The following is a 14,161-nucleotide window of genomic DNA, read 5'->3' as shown; positions in this document are numbered from 1 at the left end:
CTGCTTTCGGGATAATGGGGATCCTAATACAATACCAAATACCAAAAGCTCAAACCACTGGAGTGGAGATGCTGCCTGAAATAAATAGATACTGAATGAGGAAGGAAGGCACCTCTCCTTGTAAAAAAGGAAATCACATCAGACTAAGTAACTTATCTTGTGAAATATAGATGTATAGGTCTATAATAAAGGACGTTATGAACCACCTGAGTTTATAATAACAATAGGGGTACACAAATAATCCCAATAATAGAATACCTAATGAAAACAGCTAAATCTGTATGTAAATGCTCATGCTTAATGTACTGTTAATGTACTTAAAAACCTCATAAGACAGAACATTGAAGTCTTAAAGTCATCATTGAGTCATGTTTAACCTTTGGCCCCACCTTTGTTTTAACCTTTAAGGTCCCTCCTCAAATACAGGTGGTTATAAAGACCAGACCCATCCTTAGCACCTCTCTCATATCACCTGTGTAGGACCTGTTCACTACCCACAGGATCACCATGGGGACAACCAAGGATATACCGATATGGAGGCTGATATGCCTGGCACTACTGATCAGATCAACACAAACAGGTTGGTAGAATATTCATTCATTTGCCTAAATCAGAAACTGTTCTGATTATTACTATAATATAATTATTCTACATTTTAAAAAATCTGACAAATCTGTAAAATCTACATATTATTTCATAAATCAGACTAATTGTTAATTACAAATAGTAAGTATTCAGGACAACACCAAATGATTATGATTATTGACACTCAGCAGGTCGATAGGTTTTAAAAGCTGTAACCACAAGTTTAGTATGATTAGGTAACTTTCAGATTTGATAACATATATATTTTGTGTAAAATCTCATTATGTCAAAAAAATGTATGTATTAGCTATTCAGAAATGTACTAACACACAGAACATGAATTACATGTATTATACAAGCATTTTGAAGAATTCAACAGTCGGCATACAGTAGCAGTTTTTACGCAATCAGTAATAACGGTTTCCCTGTTTTCTGCTTTTAGGCAGCGAACACATTTACTACGATCATATTATTACATTATTCATTTAAATGTTCATCCTATTTCTGTTCCCTATACACATTTGTTATGAGATTGTTTCTGTCTAAATTTGAAAATGCTACACATTAGTGGTGAAACATCTGTAACTTTGTATCATTATCATTAGTGATTGTTATCATGAGTGGTTGTAGCATAGTGTATAGTGTTATAAATACATAAAGCACTCCCCCCACTGGGTGCGAGTTAATACTTTTCAAACCAAATTTAGATCGGGAATGAAAACAAGAACAGAATACAGTCAAAAACTCAAATGTATATCGTTAAAATAATAGTTGTGGTAAGTATGTCTGATATTATTCAAATAATACTGACAGGAAAAATGTGATGCCTAAATATGTAAAATAGGAACTGAACTGTCATCGGAATTCAATGTGTTTAGTTTAGACAGCAGATGACACTTGATTAAGGAATCTTCAGGCCTGTTGCATGTGTCAGATGACCTGTCAGCCAGGGCTGAGCATTCCAAAAGCTTTGACCCCACCTACGCAATTCATAGAACATCAAAGTAGTTCAGGCACAGAAGACCCTGAAACATTGATTTTACAATTGTTAGCTGTTTGCAGCTGTTTGACTTGACAATTGTCAAGTGAAATGAAGTGCCACATTAACCATGCAGCTTTTGGTAAACTAGGGGCTCAATTCAATCCCTATCGCCGTACATGAAATGTGAAGGTCATTTCCGATTGAGCCGACATATGCAGCGTTTACCTTGAACACAAACTCTGCGAACGCAGGAACATTCCGTTTAAAATTCAATTGCACGATAGCGCTGAACTTTGGCAATACGGATTGAATTGAGCCTTAGGTTCACTGTAAATATTGAATGGGTCACATCATGCCTCAAATGTCCCTTCGTCTGGACATACTGCTGTGCAAATCAAATACACTTCTAAAAGCGCAGTGCAACAATCTATATCTGCAATGATTGAATTCCATCCGTAATGTACATATAATATTGTAAAATACTCATGAATTGCTTTTATTTCAGTGAGCCCCACCACAAGTGTAACAATCATCCCGACAATGACCACGACGATACCCACACTTTCAGGTAAACGACTGACTGAATGCACACCAAATAAATGACTGGGTATCCATCAATAAGCTAAGAAGGAACTGACATTTGTATTCCTTGTCCCTAAGGAGTGAATGCCTCACACAATGACCAGGTCTGCAGCACATGGGGTAACTACCACTTCAAGACCTTCGACGGGTACTTTTTCCAGCTCCCCTCCACCTGCAACCATGTTGTGACCTCACTGTGTAAGAGCAGCTATGAGGCTTTCAACATCCAGATGAGGCGGCAGGTGGTGGACAACCAGCCCACCATTAGCAAGATCACCATGAAGCTGGATGGTGTAGTGGTGGAGCTATCCAAGGGTGTTGTTGTGGTCAATGGGCAGACGTGAGTTTCCCTGTCATTTGACTTATACGCCATTCTGCAAGCACCTCTCTTGAGGATTTTATGTGCTACATTCTGGAGTTTAATAATAATTACAATCATAATGTATAGGATGATCTTTAAGTATCTTCTTCCTCCTGAAGGGTGACCCTGCCGTTCAGCTTGTCTGGAGTCAGCATCGTGAAGACTACATCTAATGTGAAGGTCGTAGCCAAACTGGGGCTGGTTGCTGTTTGGAACAAGGATGACTCCCTAATGGTAAAATACCTTCTTTTCTAACTTTCCTCTTCAATGGTTGATTAGTTAATAATGCTACATTTTTTCTTTAGATTAAAAGCATAAAATCTTTGCCGTCAATGGCATTGATCAGCAGTTGATTGTGAGTGAAAGACACCTATTTTTGGCTGCACTTTGTCTCATGTTGGCTGAAGCACTGTCTACTCACCTCCAGATATGTTAACATTGAAAGGCAGAATTACCTGAAGAACGAGGATGAATTTAACAGGATCTGTGAAGATGTATAGGCTATACACACACAGGCTCATGCTCCAATGTTTATTTGATGACGTGTTTGCAAATATTTGTACATTTGAATGAGATTTTTTGTCACTCCCTAATACAACGACTAATAAAAATAAAGTTTGGTAACGTGGAGGATAGCCAAGACTGAACATGTGAATAGTGCTGAACAGGATGAGATTTTGTTGAGTAAACACATTGGGTCTGGTCATTCTACAGATTGAAATGAACGATAAGTACAGAAACCAGACCTGCGGACTGTGTGGTGACTTCAATGAAGTCCAAACATACAACGAGTTCATCATCAATGGTAAAATAATTTCTGAAACTACCAAAACTATTGAAATGTAACTGCATTACATACTGTAGGTGGAAAAGCTAATTGTCAATGTTTGTGCTGTTGCAGGTGGGAAACTCTCTAGCTCTGACTATGGAAACCTCTGGAAACTGGATGGTCCTCTGGAAGTCTGTGAGGAGCCTACGCTAACTTCTGCGGAGAGTTGTGGAGATGAGGTATTCCATTTCACACCACAGAAGAAGAATACAAAACAATATTAATAGAAGTTAGAAATGGCAATTAATCCATGTGATCCAACAAATGTTTTCTATATGGTAACCTTTTGTGGTTTGTCTCTATTTGTAGGAATTTTGTCAGCAGCTGTTCTCCAGTGCAGCTTTCAGTAGCTGCACTAATTATTTGGACAAGGACGCCTTCGTCGAGACCTGCCTGGCTGACCTGTGCCACTGTGATAACAGCACCAACTCCTTCTGCCTGTGCAACACCATCTCAGAGTACTCCCGTCAGTGTGTTCACGCAGGGGGGAAGCCCCAGCAATGGAGGACTAAACAGTTCTGCTGTAAGCATGCAGATACTCTTCAACATGCCCACCAAACACTTAATGATCATGTTCACAATCTATTTTAAGGAAACTGTTAATCACAATGTTTATTTTCTCAGATAAGACATGCCCCTACAACATGGAGTACCAGGAGTGTGGAAGCCCCTGTGTTGACACCTGCTCCAACCCAGAGGCCAGCCAGTTGTGTGAAGACCACTGTACAGGCGGCTGCTTCTGTCCTCTAGGTACCACATAGGTTCAACTCTGTTGTACAAGTTAACCTTAAGCACATCATGAAAACACCACACTTTTACCCATTATGCCTTTTATGTCAATGTGTGCAAAGTCTTTGATAATGATATACATAAATATTGGATGTTTCTCTCAGTTACTTCCTGGAGTCAATGAAGTTCTCTGTGTAAAGAACACATTAGAATAACTTAAATCTACTAAATTCTGTCTGATCTCTCACCAAAAAGGTACTGTTTTTGATGATGTCAACAACAGTGGCTGTATTCCAGTGAGCGAATGCATTTGTGTCCACAATGGACAAGTATACAAATCTGGAGAATCTTACACCAGCAACTGTAAAGAATGGTATGCCAAGTACATATTCTGATTTATACATGACATATCCCATGCCTCATTTTCATGAATCATGCCAAACTCTACAGTGTGATTATCAAAACTATATCCACGTAAATATTTCTAAAATACTGTATGAATGCAGTTGTGAGATGAGCCTGTATAAATGTTCCCTTTAGCTCCTGTGCTGGCGGTCAGTGGACCTGCACGGACAAGGACTGTCCTGGGACCTGCTCTGTGGAAGGAGGATCCCATATCAACACCTATGATGGGAAAGCCTACACCTTCCATGGGGACTGCTCTTACATTCTGACCAAGGTCAGTGCATGTGGTGCAGCATAGCAAAGCAATAGAAGCAAGAAGAAACTCTTGATAAGTTTTCAGTGCAAACTAAGGTGAAAGGGTGAGGTAAAATAGATTTTCCTCAAGCCATATGTTGATGTAGAAATGGGTTCAAACGAGTCACTCTCGTTACATATTTTTGCCTTCAAACTCATGCTTGTTTTCTTTCAGCAATGCAATGGAACTGAATTCACCGTGCTGGGAGACATTGTGAAGTGTGGATTGACTGACACTGAGACGTGTATGAGGGCTGTTACCCTTGCCCTCTCCAGCAGATCCACCGTAAGGCAACTCTCCAAATATGTTTCAGAGCAAATAATACAATGACCTGTCAACTCATTTCCAAACAAAAACACTTCTTTAAGATAATCATACTGGTTTGCAAATAAATGTCCCTCAAACGTTTTGTCTTAACACACAATAACCTTATTTAAAATTGCCCTGATTTGGCAAATATTGCTGGGCTGTTTGCAATCTTTTCAAGTGCTCATGCATGGTAATGTTTGTGTCTTGAGGGGATTTTTCAATAAATATTTATTTTTTCAATTTTATAGAATACATTATCTTCTCTAATTCACAGGTGATCCGAGTCCAGTCATGTGGAAGTGTTTTTGTAAATCAGATTCTTTCTCAGCTCCCACTCTATACAGGTGAGATAATCCATTGTAATGCCAAGTTAAACTGTAGTGTGGATCCGTGTATAAACACGATATCATTTATATTCACTAGATGAAGCATTAATGTTTCCCTCTATTTATTTCACGTATTGCAGCTGAAATGACCGTCTTCAAGCCCTCCTCATTCTACATTGTTATCCAGACAACTCTTGGAGTTCAACTTCAGATCCAGCTTTCACCAGTTATGCAGATCTACATAACTGCCATCTCATCCTACAAAGGAACAACCTGTGGTATGCTTCAGATTCATCCACCAGTTTCATACCTTTTTCTTCAGTATCTCTATTCATAAAAATATAATACCTCATATGGCTTCAATTATTTTTCCACAGGCCTTTGCGGAAACTACAATGATGTTCAGGCAGATGAGTTCAGAGTCATCAGTGGATTGGTGGAGGGCACAGCTGTAGCTTTTGCCAACACATGGAAGACCATGTCTAGCTGCCCTGATGTCAAGACTAGCTTTGAAAACCCCTGCAGTTTGAGCATTGAAAATGGTACATATTTATTAAGCCTACAGATGAATCACTTGTTGAATGATTATAACAAATGCATATAAGATAGTATATACGTATGTGGAAATTATGATTGTCTTTTTCACAGAGAAATATGCCCAGCACTGGTGTTCCATGTTATCGGATCCTAAAGGAGTGTTCTCCCCTTGTCATTCTGAAATTAGACCTGACACCTACAAAACCGTAAGTTAGTTAAGAAGGATACAATCACAAAGTAAAACCACTAAAGTCCTGAAACACTTTGACTCTTTTTCCAACAGAATTGCATGTATGACAGCTGTAACTGTGAGAAGAGTGAGGACTGCATGTGTGCTGCCGTCTCCTCTTATGTCCACGCTTGTGCTGCCGAGGGTATCCAGCTCAGCGGCTGGAGAGACACTATCTGCAGTGAGTAGACAACACGGCATCAATGTGTCATTTTAATGAGTGCTGCAAATTGATTACAATAGAATGATTTACTGAAACAACAACCGTAGGGTTGAGTTACTAAATACAAATAACCTGAATAAATAACTGCACAAATACAAAGATATAAGGAAACCAAAAATGGTCTTGCTAATACTACTCATATCTAATTACTTTTCTCAGATAAATTTGCCACTTGCCCCAGTCAAACAGTTTATACCTACAACATGACCAGCTGTGGACGCACCTGTCGCTCCCTGAGCATGACAGACCAATCTTGCCGGGTGGAGTTTGTTCCGGTGGACGGCTGTGGCTGCGCAGAGGGCACCTACATGGACGAGGCTGCCAAGTGTGTTGCCCCCACCAACTGTCCCTGCTATGACAAGGGCTCGGTGGTCCCTGCAGGAGAGACTATCAGCAGAGACGGTGCCACCTGGTAAGCACCTCCCTCATACGTATAAAGCTAGGAGACCAAAATAAATACAGGTACTAGTGAAACTTGATGGATATATTTAAAAATGTGTATTAAATTATGTCATAATGATATTTGTGTCACGATCGTCGTTACGTTAAAGAGAGGAGGACCAAGGCGCAGCGTGAAATGAACACATAATTTAATCAACGAAGACGAAGAACACTTACAAACTAAACAAAACAACAAACCGACGAACGTGAAGCTATATAATGACAAGTGCAGACACAGGCAACTTACACATAGACAATCACCCACGACATACCCAATGAATATGGCTGCCTAAATATGGTTCCCAATCAGAGACAACGATAGACAGCTGTCTCTAATTGAGAACCAATCTAGGCAACCATAGACATACAAACACCCCTAGACAATACAAAAACACATACAGTGGGGAGAACAAGTATTTGATACACTGCTGATTTTGCAGATTTTCCTACTTACAAAGCATGTAGAGGTCTGTAATTTTTTATCATAGGTACACTTCAACTGTGAGAGACGGAATCTAAAACAAAAATCCCGAAAATCACATTGTATGATTTTTAAGTAATTAATTTGCATTTTATTGCATGACATAAGTATTTGATACATCAGAAAAGCAGAACTTAATATTTGGTACAGAAACCTTTGTTTGCAATTACAGAGATCATACGTTTCCTGTAGTTCTTGACTAGGTTTGCACACACTGCAGCAGGGATTTTGGCCCACTCCTCCCTACAGATCTTCTCCAGATCCTTCAGGTTTCGGGGCTGTCGCTGGGCAATACGGACTTTCAGCTCCCTCCAAAGATTTTCTATTGGGTTCAGGTCTGGAGACTGGCTAGGCCACTCCAGGACCTTGAGATGCTTCTTACGGAGCCACTCCTTAGTTGCCATGGCTGTGTGCTTCGTGTCGTTGTCATGCTGGAAGACCCAGCCACGACCCATCTTCAATGCTCTTACTGAGGGAAGGAGGTTGTTGGCTAAGATCTCGCAATACATGGCCCCATCCATCCTCCCCTCAATACGGTGCAGTCGTCCTGTCCCCTTTGCAGAAAAGCATCCCCAAAGAATGATGTTTCCACCTCCATGCTTCACGGTTGGGATGGTGTTCTTGGGGTTGTACTCATCCTTCTTCTTCCTCCAAACACGGCGAGTGGAGTTTAGACCAAAAAGCTCTATTTTTGAATCATCAGACCACATGACCTTCTCCCATTCCTCCTCTGGATCATCCAGATGGTCATTGGCAAACTTCAGACGGGCCTGGACATGCGCCTGCTTGAGCAGGGGGACCTTGTGTGCGCTGCAGGATTTTAATCCATGACGGCGTAGTGTGTTACTAATGGTTTTCTTTGAGACTGTGGTCCCAGCTCTCTTCAGGTCATTGACCAGGTCCTGCTGTGTAGTTCTGGGCTGATCCCTCACCTTCCTCATGATCATTGATGCCCCACGAGGTGAGATCTTGCATGGAGCCCCAGACCGAGGGTGATTGACCATCATCTTGAACTTCTTCTATTTTCTTCTATTTTCTAATAATTGCGCCAACAGTTGTTGCCTTCTCACCAAGCTGCTTGCCTATTGTCCTGTAGCCCATCCCAGCCTTGTGCAGGTCTACAATTTTATCCCTGATGTCCTTACACAGCTCTCTGGTCTTGGCCATTGTGGAGAGGTTGGAGTCTGTTTGATTGAGTGTGTGGACAGGTGTCTTTTATACAGGTAACGAGTTCAAACAGGTGCAGTTAATACAGGTAATGAGTGGAGAACAGGAGGGCTTCTTAAAGAAAAACTAACAGGTCTGTGAGAGCCGGAATTCTTACTGGTTGGTAGGTGATCAAATACTTATGTCATGCAATAAAATGCAAATTAATTACTTAAAAATCATACAATGTGATTTTCTGGATTTTTGTTTTAGATTCCGTCTCTCACAGTTGAAGTGTACCTATGATAAAAATTACAGACCTCTACATGCTTTGTAAGTAGGAAAACCTGCAAAATCGGCAGTGTATCAAATACTTGTTCTCCCCACTGTACATCCCCTATGTCACACCCTGACCTAACTAAAAATAATAAAGAAAACAAAGATAACTAAGGCCAGGGCGTGACAATTTGCTGTTAATTTGATTATCTAACTATAACTATTAATACTGTAACTATTTTACAGCACTTGCAGACAAGGGACACTGAGTTGCACTGGGGGAGCAAGACTATTTAGTAAGTTTTATGTTCTTTGCTTGCAATTTAGTAGTTATTTATAGAATATATGGTTCGATATTATTTAACTTTACATGCATCCTTCACAAAACAGGTACATTTGAAATGAACCAAGAGGATTCAAGCAATTCAAGACATTGTGATTAATGACTGTGAATATTTCTGTACATATTACAATTATATTCTGCTTGTTTGAGAATTGAAAATCTTTTTTTTATTTTTTACTTGTATTCTCATATATCCCCAGTATGCACACTGCCTATGGTTTTCTTCAACTGCTCAACTGCACCTCCAGGAGCTTCAGGTTCAGAGTGTCAGAAGAGCTGCAAAACTCTGGATATGACCTGTGTGAGTCCCCCATTCACTCTAAATGGGATTGTCAAACACTGAGACTATTATACAGATTCGTGTTGAATGAACAAAATCCTTGGAAAATCGAAATTATGTCAAATAGACACGCCCCCTGCGTACAAAAACATAGTCCACATCTCTTTCATTTGCCATGACTTATTTATGTACTTTGTTTTGTTAAATCCCTTTAGATTAGCACAGAGTGCACATCAGGTTGTATGTGCCCCAACGGACTGGTGTCTGATGGGAATGGAGACTGCATCAAGGAGGAACTTTGTCCTTGTTCTCACAATGGAGCTACTTACCAAGCTGGAGAGACCCTTAAGGTTGACTGCAATACATGGTATGCCTGTTTTGTGTCGTACAACTCATGGGGGAGAAAACATATGGAACACAGACTTACAAATAATGAAAAACCTGACATTATATGTGTGTGTTGTTCACAGTACTTGCAAGGACAGACAATGGCAGTGTACCACACATCTTTGTGATGGAGTTTGTGCAATCTATGGAGAGGGTCACTATATCACTTTTGATGAGAAAAGGTTCAACTTTAATGGAAACTGTGAATACACTCTCATTCAGGTTTGTGTCTCTTTATTTGGTAGAATTGTATCAGCATTGAAAAGTGTGAATTTTAAACATATTAATAATATGTTCCTTTCGCACAGGACTACTGTGGCAATACTAATGGCAGTGGCAGCTTCAGAGTTCTCACTGAGAACGTTCCTTGTGGAACTAAAGGCACCACCTGCTCCAAGACCATCAAGCTCTTCCTGGGGGTAATGAGCAACTTGACTTCACACAATACTGTACATTCCATCCCTCATGTAAAGAACAATCAACAAATCATCAACCAAACATCAGGTTGAGATCCGATTTTAGACCAAGTTATGTATGAAAACATATTTCTCTTCTTCAGACCAGTGAGCTCATACTGGCAGATGGGAACGCTCAAGTTGTCAGGAGTACTCCAGAAGAGCAGTTTCCTAAACAGATCAGCCTTCTGGGGAATTATCTGGTCATTGAAGTCAAAAGTGGTCTAATCCTCATGTGGGACAAGAAGACCAGTCTCTTTATCAAGCTTAGCCCACAATACCAGGTACATTAAGATTCTCTGATGAAGAAATGAATTCAGTATTCAGTCAAAACTGATATTACCAAGACTTTTGTAGAACCCTGCCAAATCAATCATTTTAATTCATGATCTCTTTTCTTCAGGGGCAAGTGTGTGGTCTGTGTGGAAACTATGATGGCAACGCAAACAATGACTTCACCACTAGAGCCCAAGCGACTGTTGTTGATCCGGTGGAATTTGGAAACAGCTGGAAAGTTTCATCAAGCTGCCCAAGTGTATCCGCTGTAGTGCACCCATGTGCCTCCAACCCGTACAGAGCGTCTTGGGCCCAGAAACAGTGCAGCATCATTAACAGTGATGTCTTCGCAGCCTGCCAGAACCAGGTATGGATATATTCAACTAGGATATATTACTAGTAAGATATGTGGATGTCTTTTGTGGACAAAGAAATGTACTTCACCATGCAACTTCTGTATATCTTACAACACATTTCTGTGCTTTTAAGGTGGACCCCTCTCCTTACTACGATGCTTGTGTGAGAGACTCATGTGCTTGTGACAGTGGTGGAGACTGCGAGTGCTTCTGTACCGCAGTGGCAGCTTATGCAAAGGCCTGCAATGAAGCTGGAGCATGCGTAGCCTGGAGAACCCCTCGAATTTGCCGTAAGTTTCTTCACAATCAACAGTGAATGTGATTTTCAACTACATTAAGGCACTTGTCAATTCAATACTGGACTAGGTTGACACATTATCATATAGGACAGTTGATCATGGAAAGGCATCATTATTCTAGTTCAAATCATGACAACATTTTTGTCCACCATATTTTGTACACCACAAACAGCACTGTTCTGTGATTACTACAACCCTACTGGAGAATGTGAGTGGCACTACAAGGCATGTGGAGCTCAGTGTATGAAGACCTGCAGAAACCCTTCCGGAGACTGTTCTAGTTTAATTCCAGCATTGGAAGGTAGGGATATGACCGTCTAACTCATATTTTGTCTCATTTTGGATATTATTTCTGAATAACAATTGTAACTGAAACTGACCCCAACAATTGTTATACATCTACATGCTGTGTGTCTGAGCAGCCTCAGGCTACATTTACACTGACTACAGTTATCCTTAACAAGACTTGACCTTTTGTAACCTCTTGGCTATTGTGCTTATTACAGGCTGCTATCCTAACTGTCCTGCGGCACAACCTTACTTCAATGAGGAGACAATGAAGTGTGTGGAGAGGGAACAATGTGGCTGTTATGACTATGAAGGAAACCAGTACACCAATGGACAGAATCTTCCGGCACAAAATTGTGAAACATGGTATGTTTGAATAATTCAGTTCACAGTACCTGTACTATTTCAGAGCCTATTCTGAATGTTACAACTGTGAAAGTATTAGGTTTTCTGTTTTGCATGAATTTTAGGGAAGAGGTTGGGTAGGGGTTTGTCTAAGATGGGAAGGTCATGCTAGTTTTTCCATAGTGATGCCAATTATGGCTATATTGCAATCTCAAAACGTGCCCTGCTCCCCAACCATTTCACAACTTACAGTACTTTATTACCAAGCCCTGACTAGTTTAACCTCTATAATGGTATTTTGAACAAAAATGTACATCTTATTCAGTTGAAACTGGGAATAATTCAAATGTTTAAATTATTTTTCTTCTTTTAATAAAGCACCTGTACAATGACTGGAGTGAGTTGTAGTTATAATGTAAATGGTAAGGATGACATCCCCAAATAAAAGTAACATATTTAGCGATGACCAAAGCAACATTGATTAAATCTAATTGTAAAATACTTTCCCCCCTGCAGATTGTACATGCTTGCATAATGGTAAACAACACCCATATGGAGAAACCCTCTACAATACAACAGATGGGATTGGTAACTGCATAGTTGCTGTTTGTGCCGCAAACGGAACCATTACCAGGAACATTTCCCCTTGTAAAGTGACCACAACTCCAGTACCAACCACAACTTCCCCTCTGACCACAACAACAACAACACAGGCCTCTACGACAACACTAAAGCCCACAACTGTTTTCCACTTCTCAACACCTGGTAAGCAGAGAAACTCTTGAATGATTAAAGTGCAGCCCAATTCTTGCTAACTACCATACTGATAAATGAAAATCTTGATGGAAATGAATAGCAATTTGTATGTAAGATGGTAGTAGAGGTCTTCTCGGGTCCAAACAGTTGGACCCGGAACCGAACGGACCCGAGGACAATCAGACCCGGACCTGAACGGACACGATCATTTAAAATAAAGTGGGACCTGGACCCAAACAGACCCGAGAACAATCAGACCCAAACACGAATGGACCCGACGACAACCAGACCTAGACCCGACCCATACCCTAACGGGTCCAGGTATGGGTCCAACCAGACCTGATTGGACCCAAGTGACAAACAAATTATATTTATCAGCCAAGATGCTCCTCTGGTTAATTAATAAGTCTTTATATTTTGCCTAGGCCTTCTATAAGTCAATAAATTCACCATATTAGCGGAAAATAAATATGGTACAGGCTATGCAGAGCTGTGGTCGGGTCCATTCAGGTCCACTCAGGTCAATCACCTGTAATTACATAGACCCAAGACCCGATGACAATCAAACATGACTAGACCCGGACCCGAAGGAATACTTAGAATTTTGGACCCGTACCAGCTCGGGCCCCTGGTGGGGTCTCGGGTATTCAGGTTCGGGTGGACCCTAGGTGGTAGTGATGAGATTAATTCATATTGACGATATGTTCAAATTGAATATGACTGGTAAGTATTGTAAATACTTGGTAAATTCAAATGTTATTTTTCTGGCCTAGTTAACAAAATATATATATTTGTCAAAAACAGAACCAACATCTACTTGGTCATCCACAACAATGGAGACAACACCTGAAATCACTATTGGCACCACAACTTCATCATTAAATCCTTCAACTACAACATCTGGAACAAGTACAGTCACAATTCCCAACCCGACAACTGGAACTATAACAACTACGGTACCCTCAACAAGTGGAGAAGTAGCTACATCGACCACAGCTGAAACTTCAACTATGGAAGAAACCACAACTAAGACCATCACATCTACAAAGCCACCTAAAGTAGTCACCACTGGTACCATAACAACGACATCACTTGTCACAACCAAACCTTCAGTGACTTCGATTGCGTTAATTACAAAAACACTACCTTACTTTACAGGTACATTGTGGCCTTTAACATCAACAACACAGCCCTCAACAATAACAGAATCGGCCATCACAGGTGGAATAATGACAACAGAGCCTACCTCCCAGATTATCAATACAACTGCATCCGAGATATTCACACACACCACAGCATCATTATCTACAATTGTAAATGTTGAAGACTCTACCTCAACATCACAGCCATCAACTTCAACTTCAACTACAAAGGCACCCACAACAAATGCAGAGGTAACTACATATACTACTACTGAAAGATCCACACAGCCGCCTAACATTGTCACCGCCGGCCCAACAACCACTTCCACCACTGTAATTGTTGAAACCTCTACCTCAACATCACAGCCCACAACAACAGGTGAAGAAACAACAGGGCGAGTTGTCATTACCTCTATTACCACGACTTCAACCACAACAACTACAGAGGTAACTAAACCTACCACACGTGGAACTACAACAGTTGAAGAAACCACAACG

At 40.6% G+C, this 14,161-nt stretch overlaps 1 protein-coding gene across 1 annotated transcript; it reads left to right on the top strand.

Annotated features, from left to right (window-relative positions):
• The first annotated feature begins 471 nt into the window (after positions 1-471).
• LOC139563194 (mucin-5AC-like) lies at positions 472-13,937 on the top strand. Its single transcript, XM_071381538.1, is given in 31 exon segments — positions 472-580; positions 2,073-2,135; positions 2,228-2,489; positions 2,630-2,744; positions 3,225-3,315; positions 3,412-3,518; positions 3,649-3,862; positions 3,964-4,089; positions 4,324-4,441; positions 4,609-4,747; positions 4,943-5,053; positions 5,352-5,421; positions 5,544-5,681; positions 5,781-5,945; positions 6,052-6,146; positions 6,224-6,350; positions 6,552-6,804; positions 8,983-9,032; positions 9,280-9,380; positions 9,575-9,726; positions 9,830-9,968; positions 10,055-10,165; positions 10,306-10,485; positions 10,605-10,844; positions 10,967-11,123; positions 11,305-11,433; positions 11,639-11,786; positions 12,144-12,187; positions 12,282-12,530; positions 13,326-13,787; positions 13,790-13,937. Coding segments are annotated over 31 exon segments (4,485 nt in total). The 5' UTR covers positions 472-507; the 3' UTR covers positions 13,846-13,937.
• Positions 13,938-14,161: the final 224 nt, after the last annotated feature.

The sequence above is a fragment of the Salvelinus alpinus genome, chromosome 33 (assembly GCF_045679555.1).
Source record: "Salvelinus alpinus chromosome 33, SLU_Salpinus.1, whole genome shotgun sequence".
NCBI lineage: Eukaryota > Metazoa > Chordata > Actinopteri > Salmoniformes > Salmonidae > Salvelinus > Salvelinus alpinus.
This window is presented reverse-complemented; position numbering and strand designations above follow the sequence as displayed.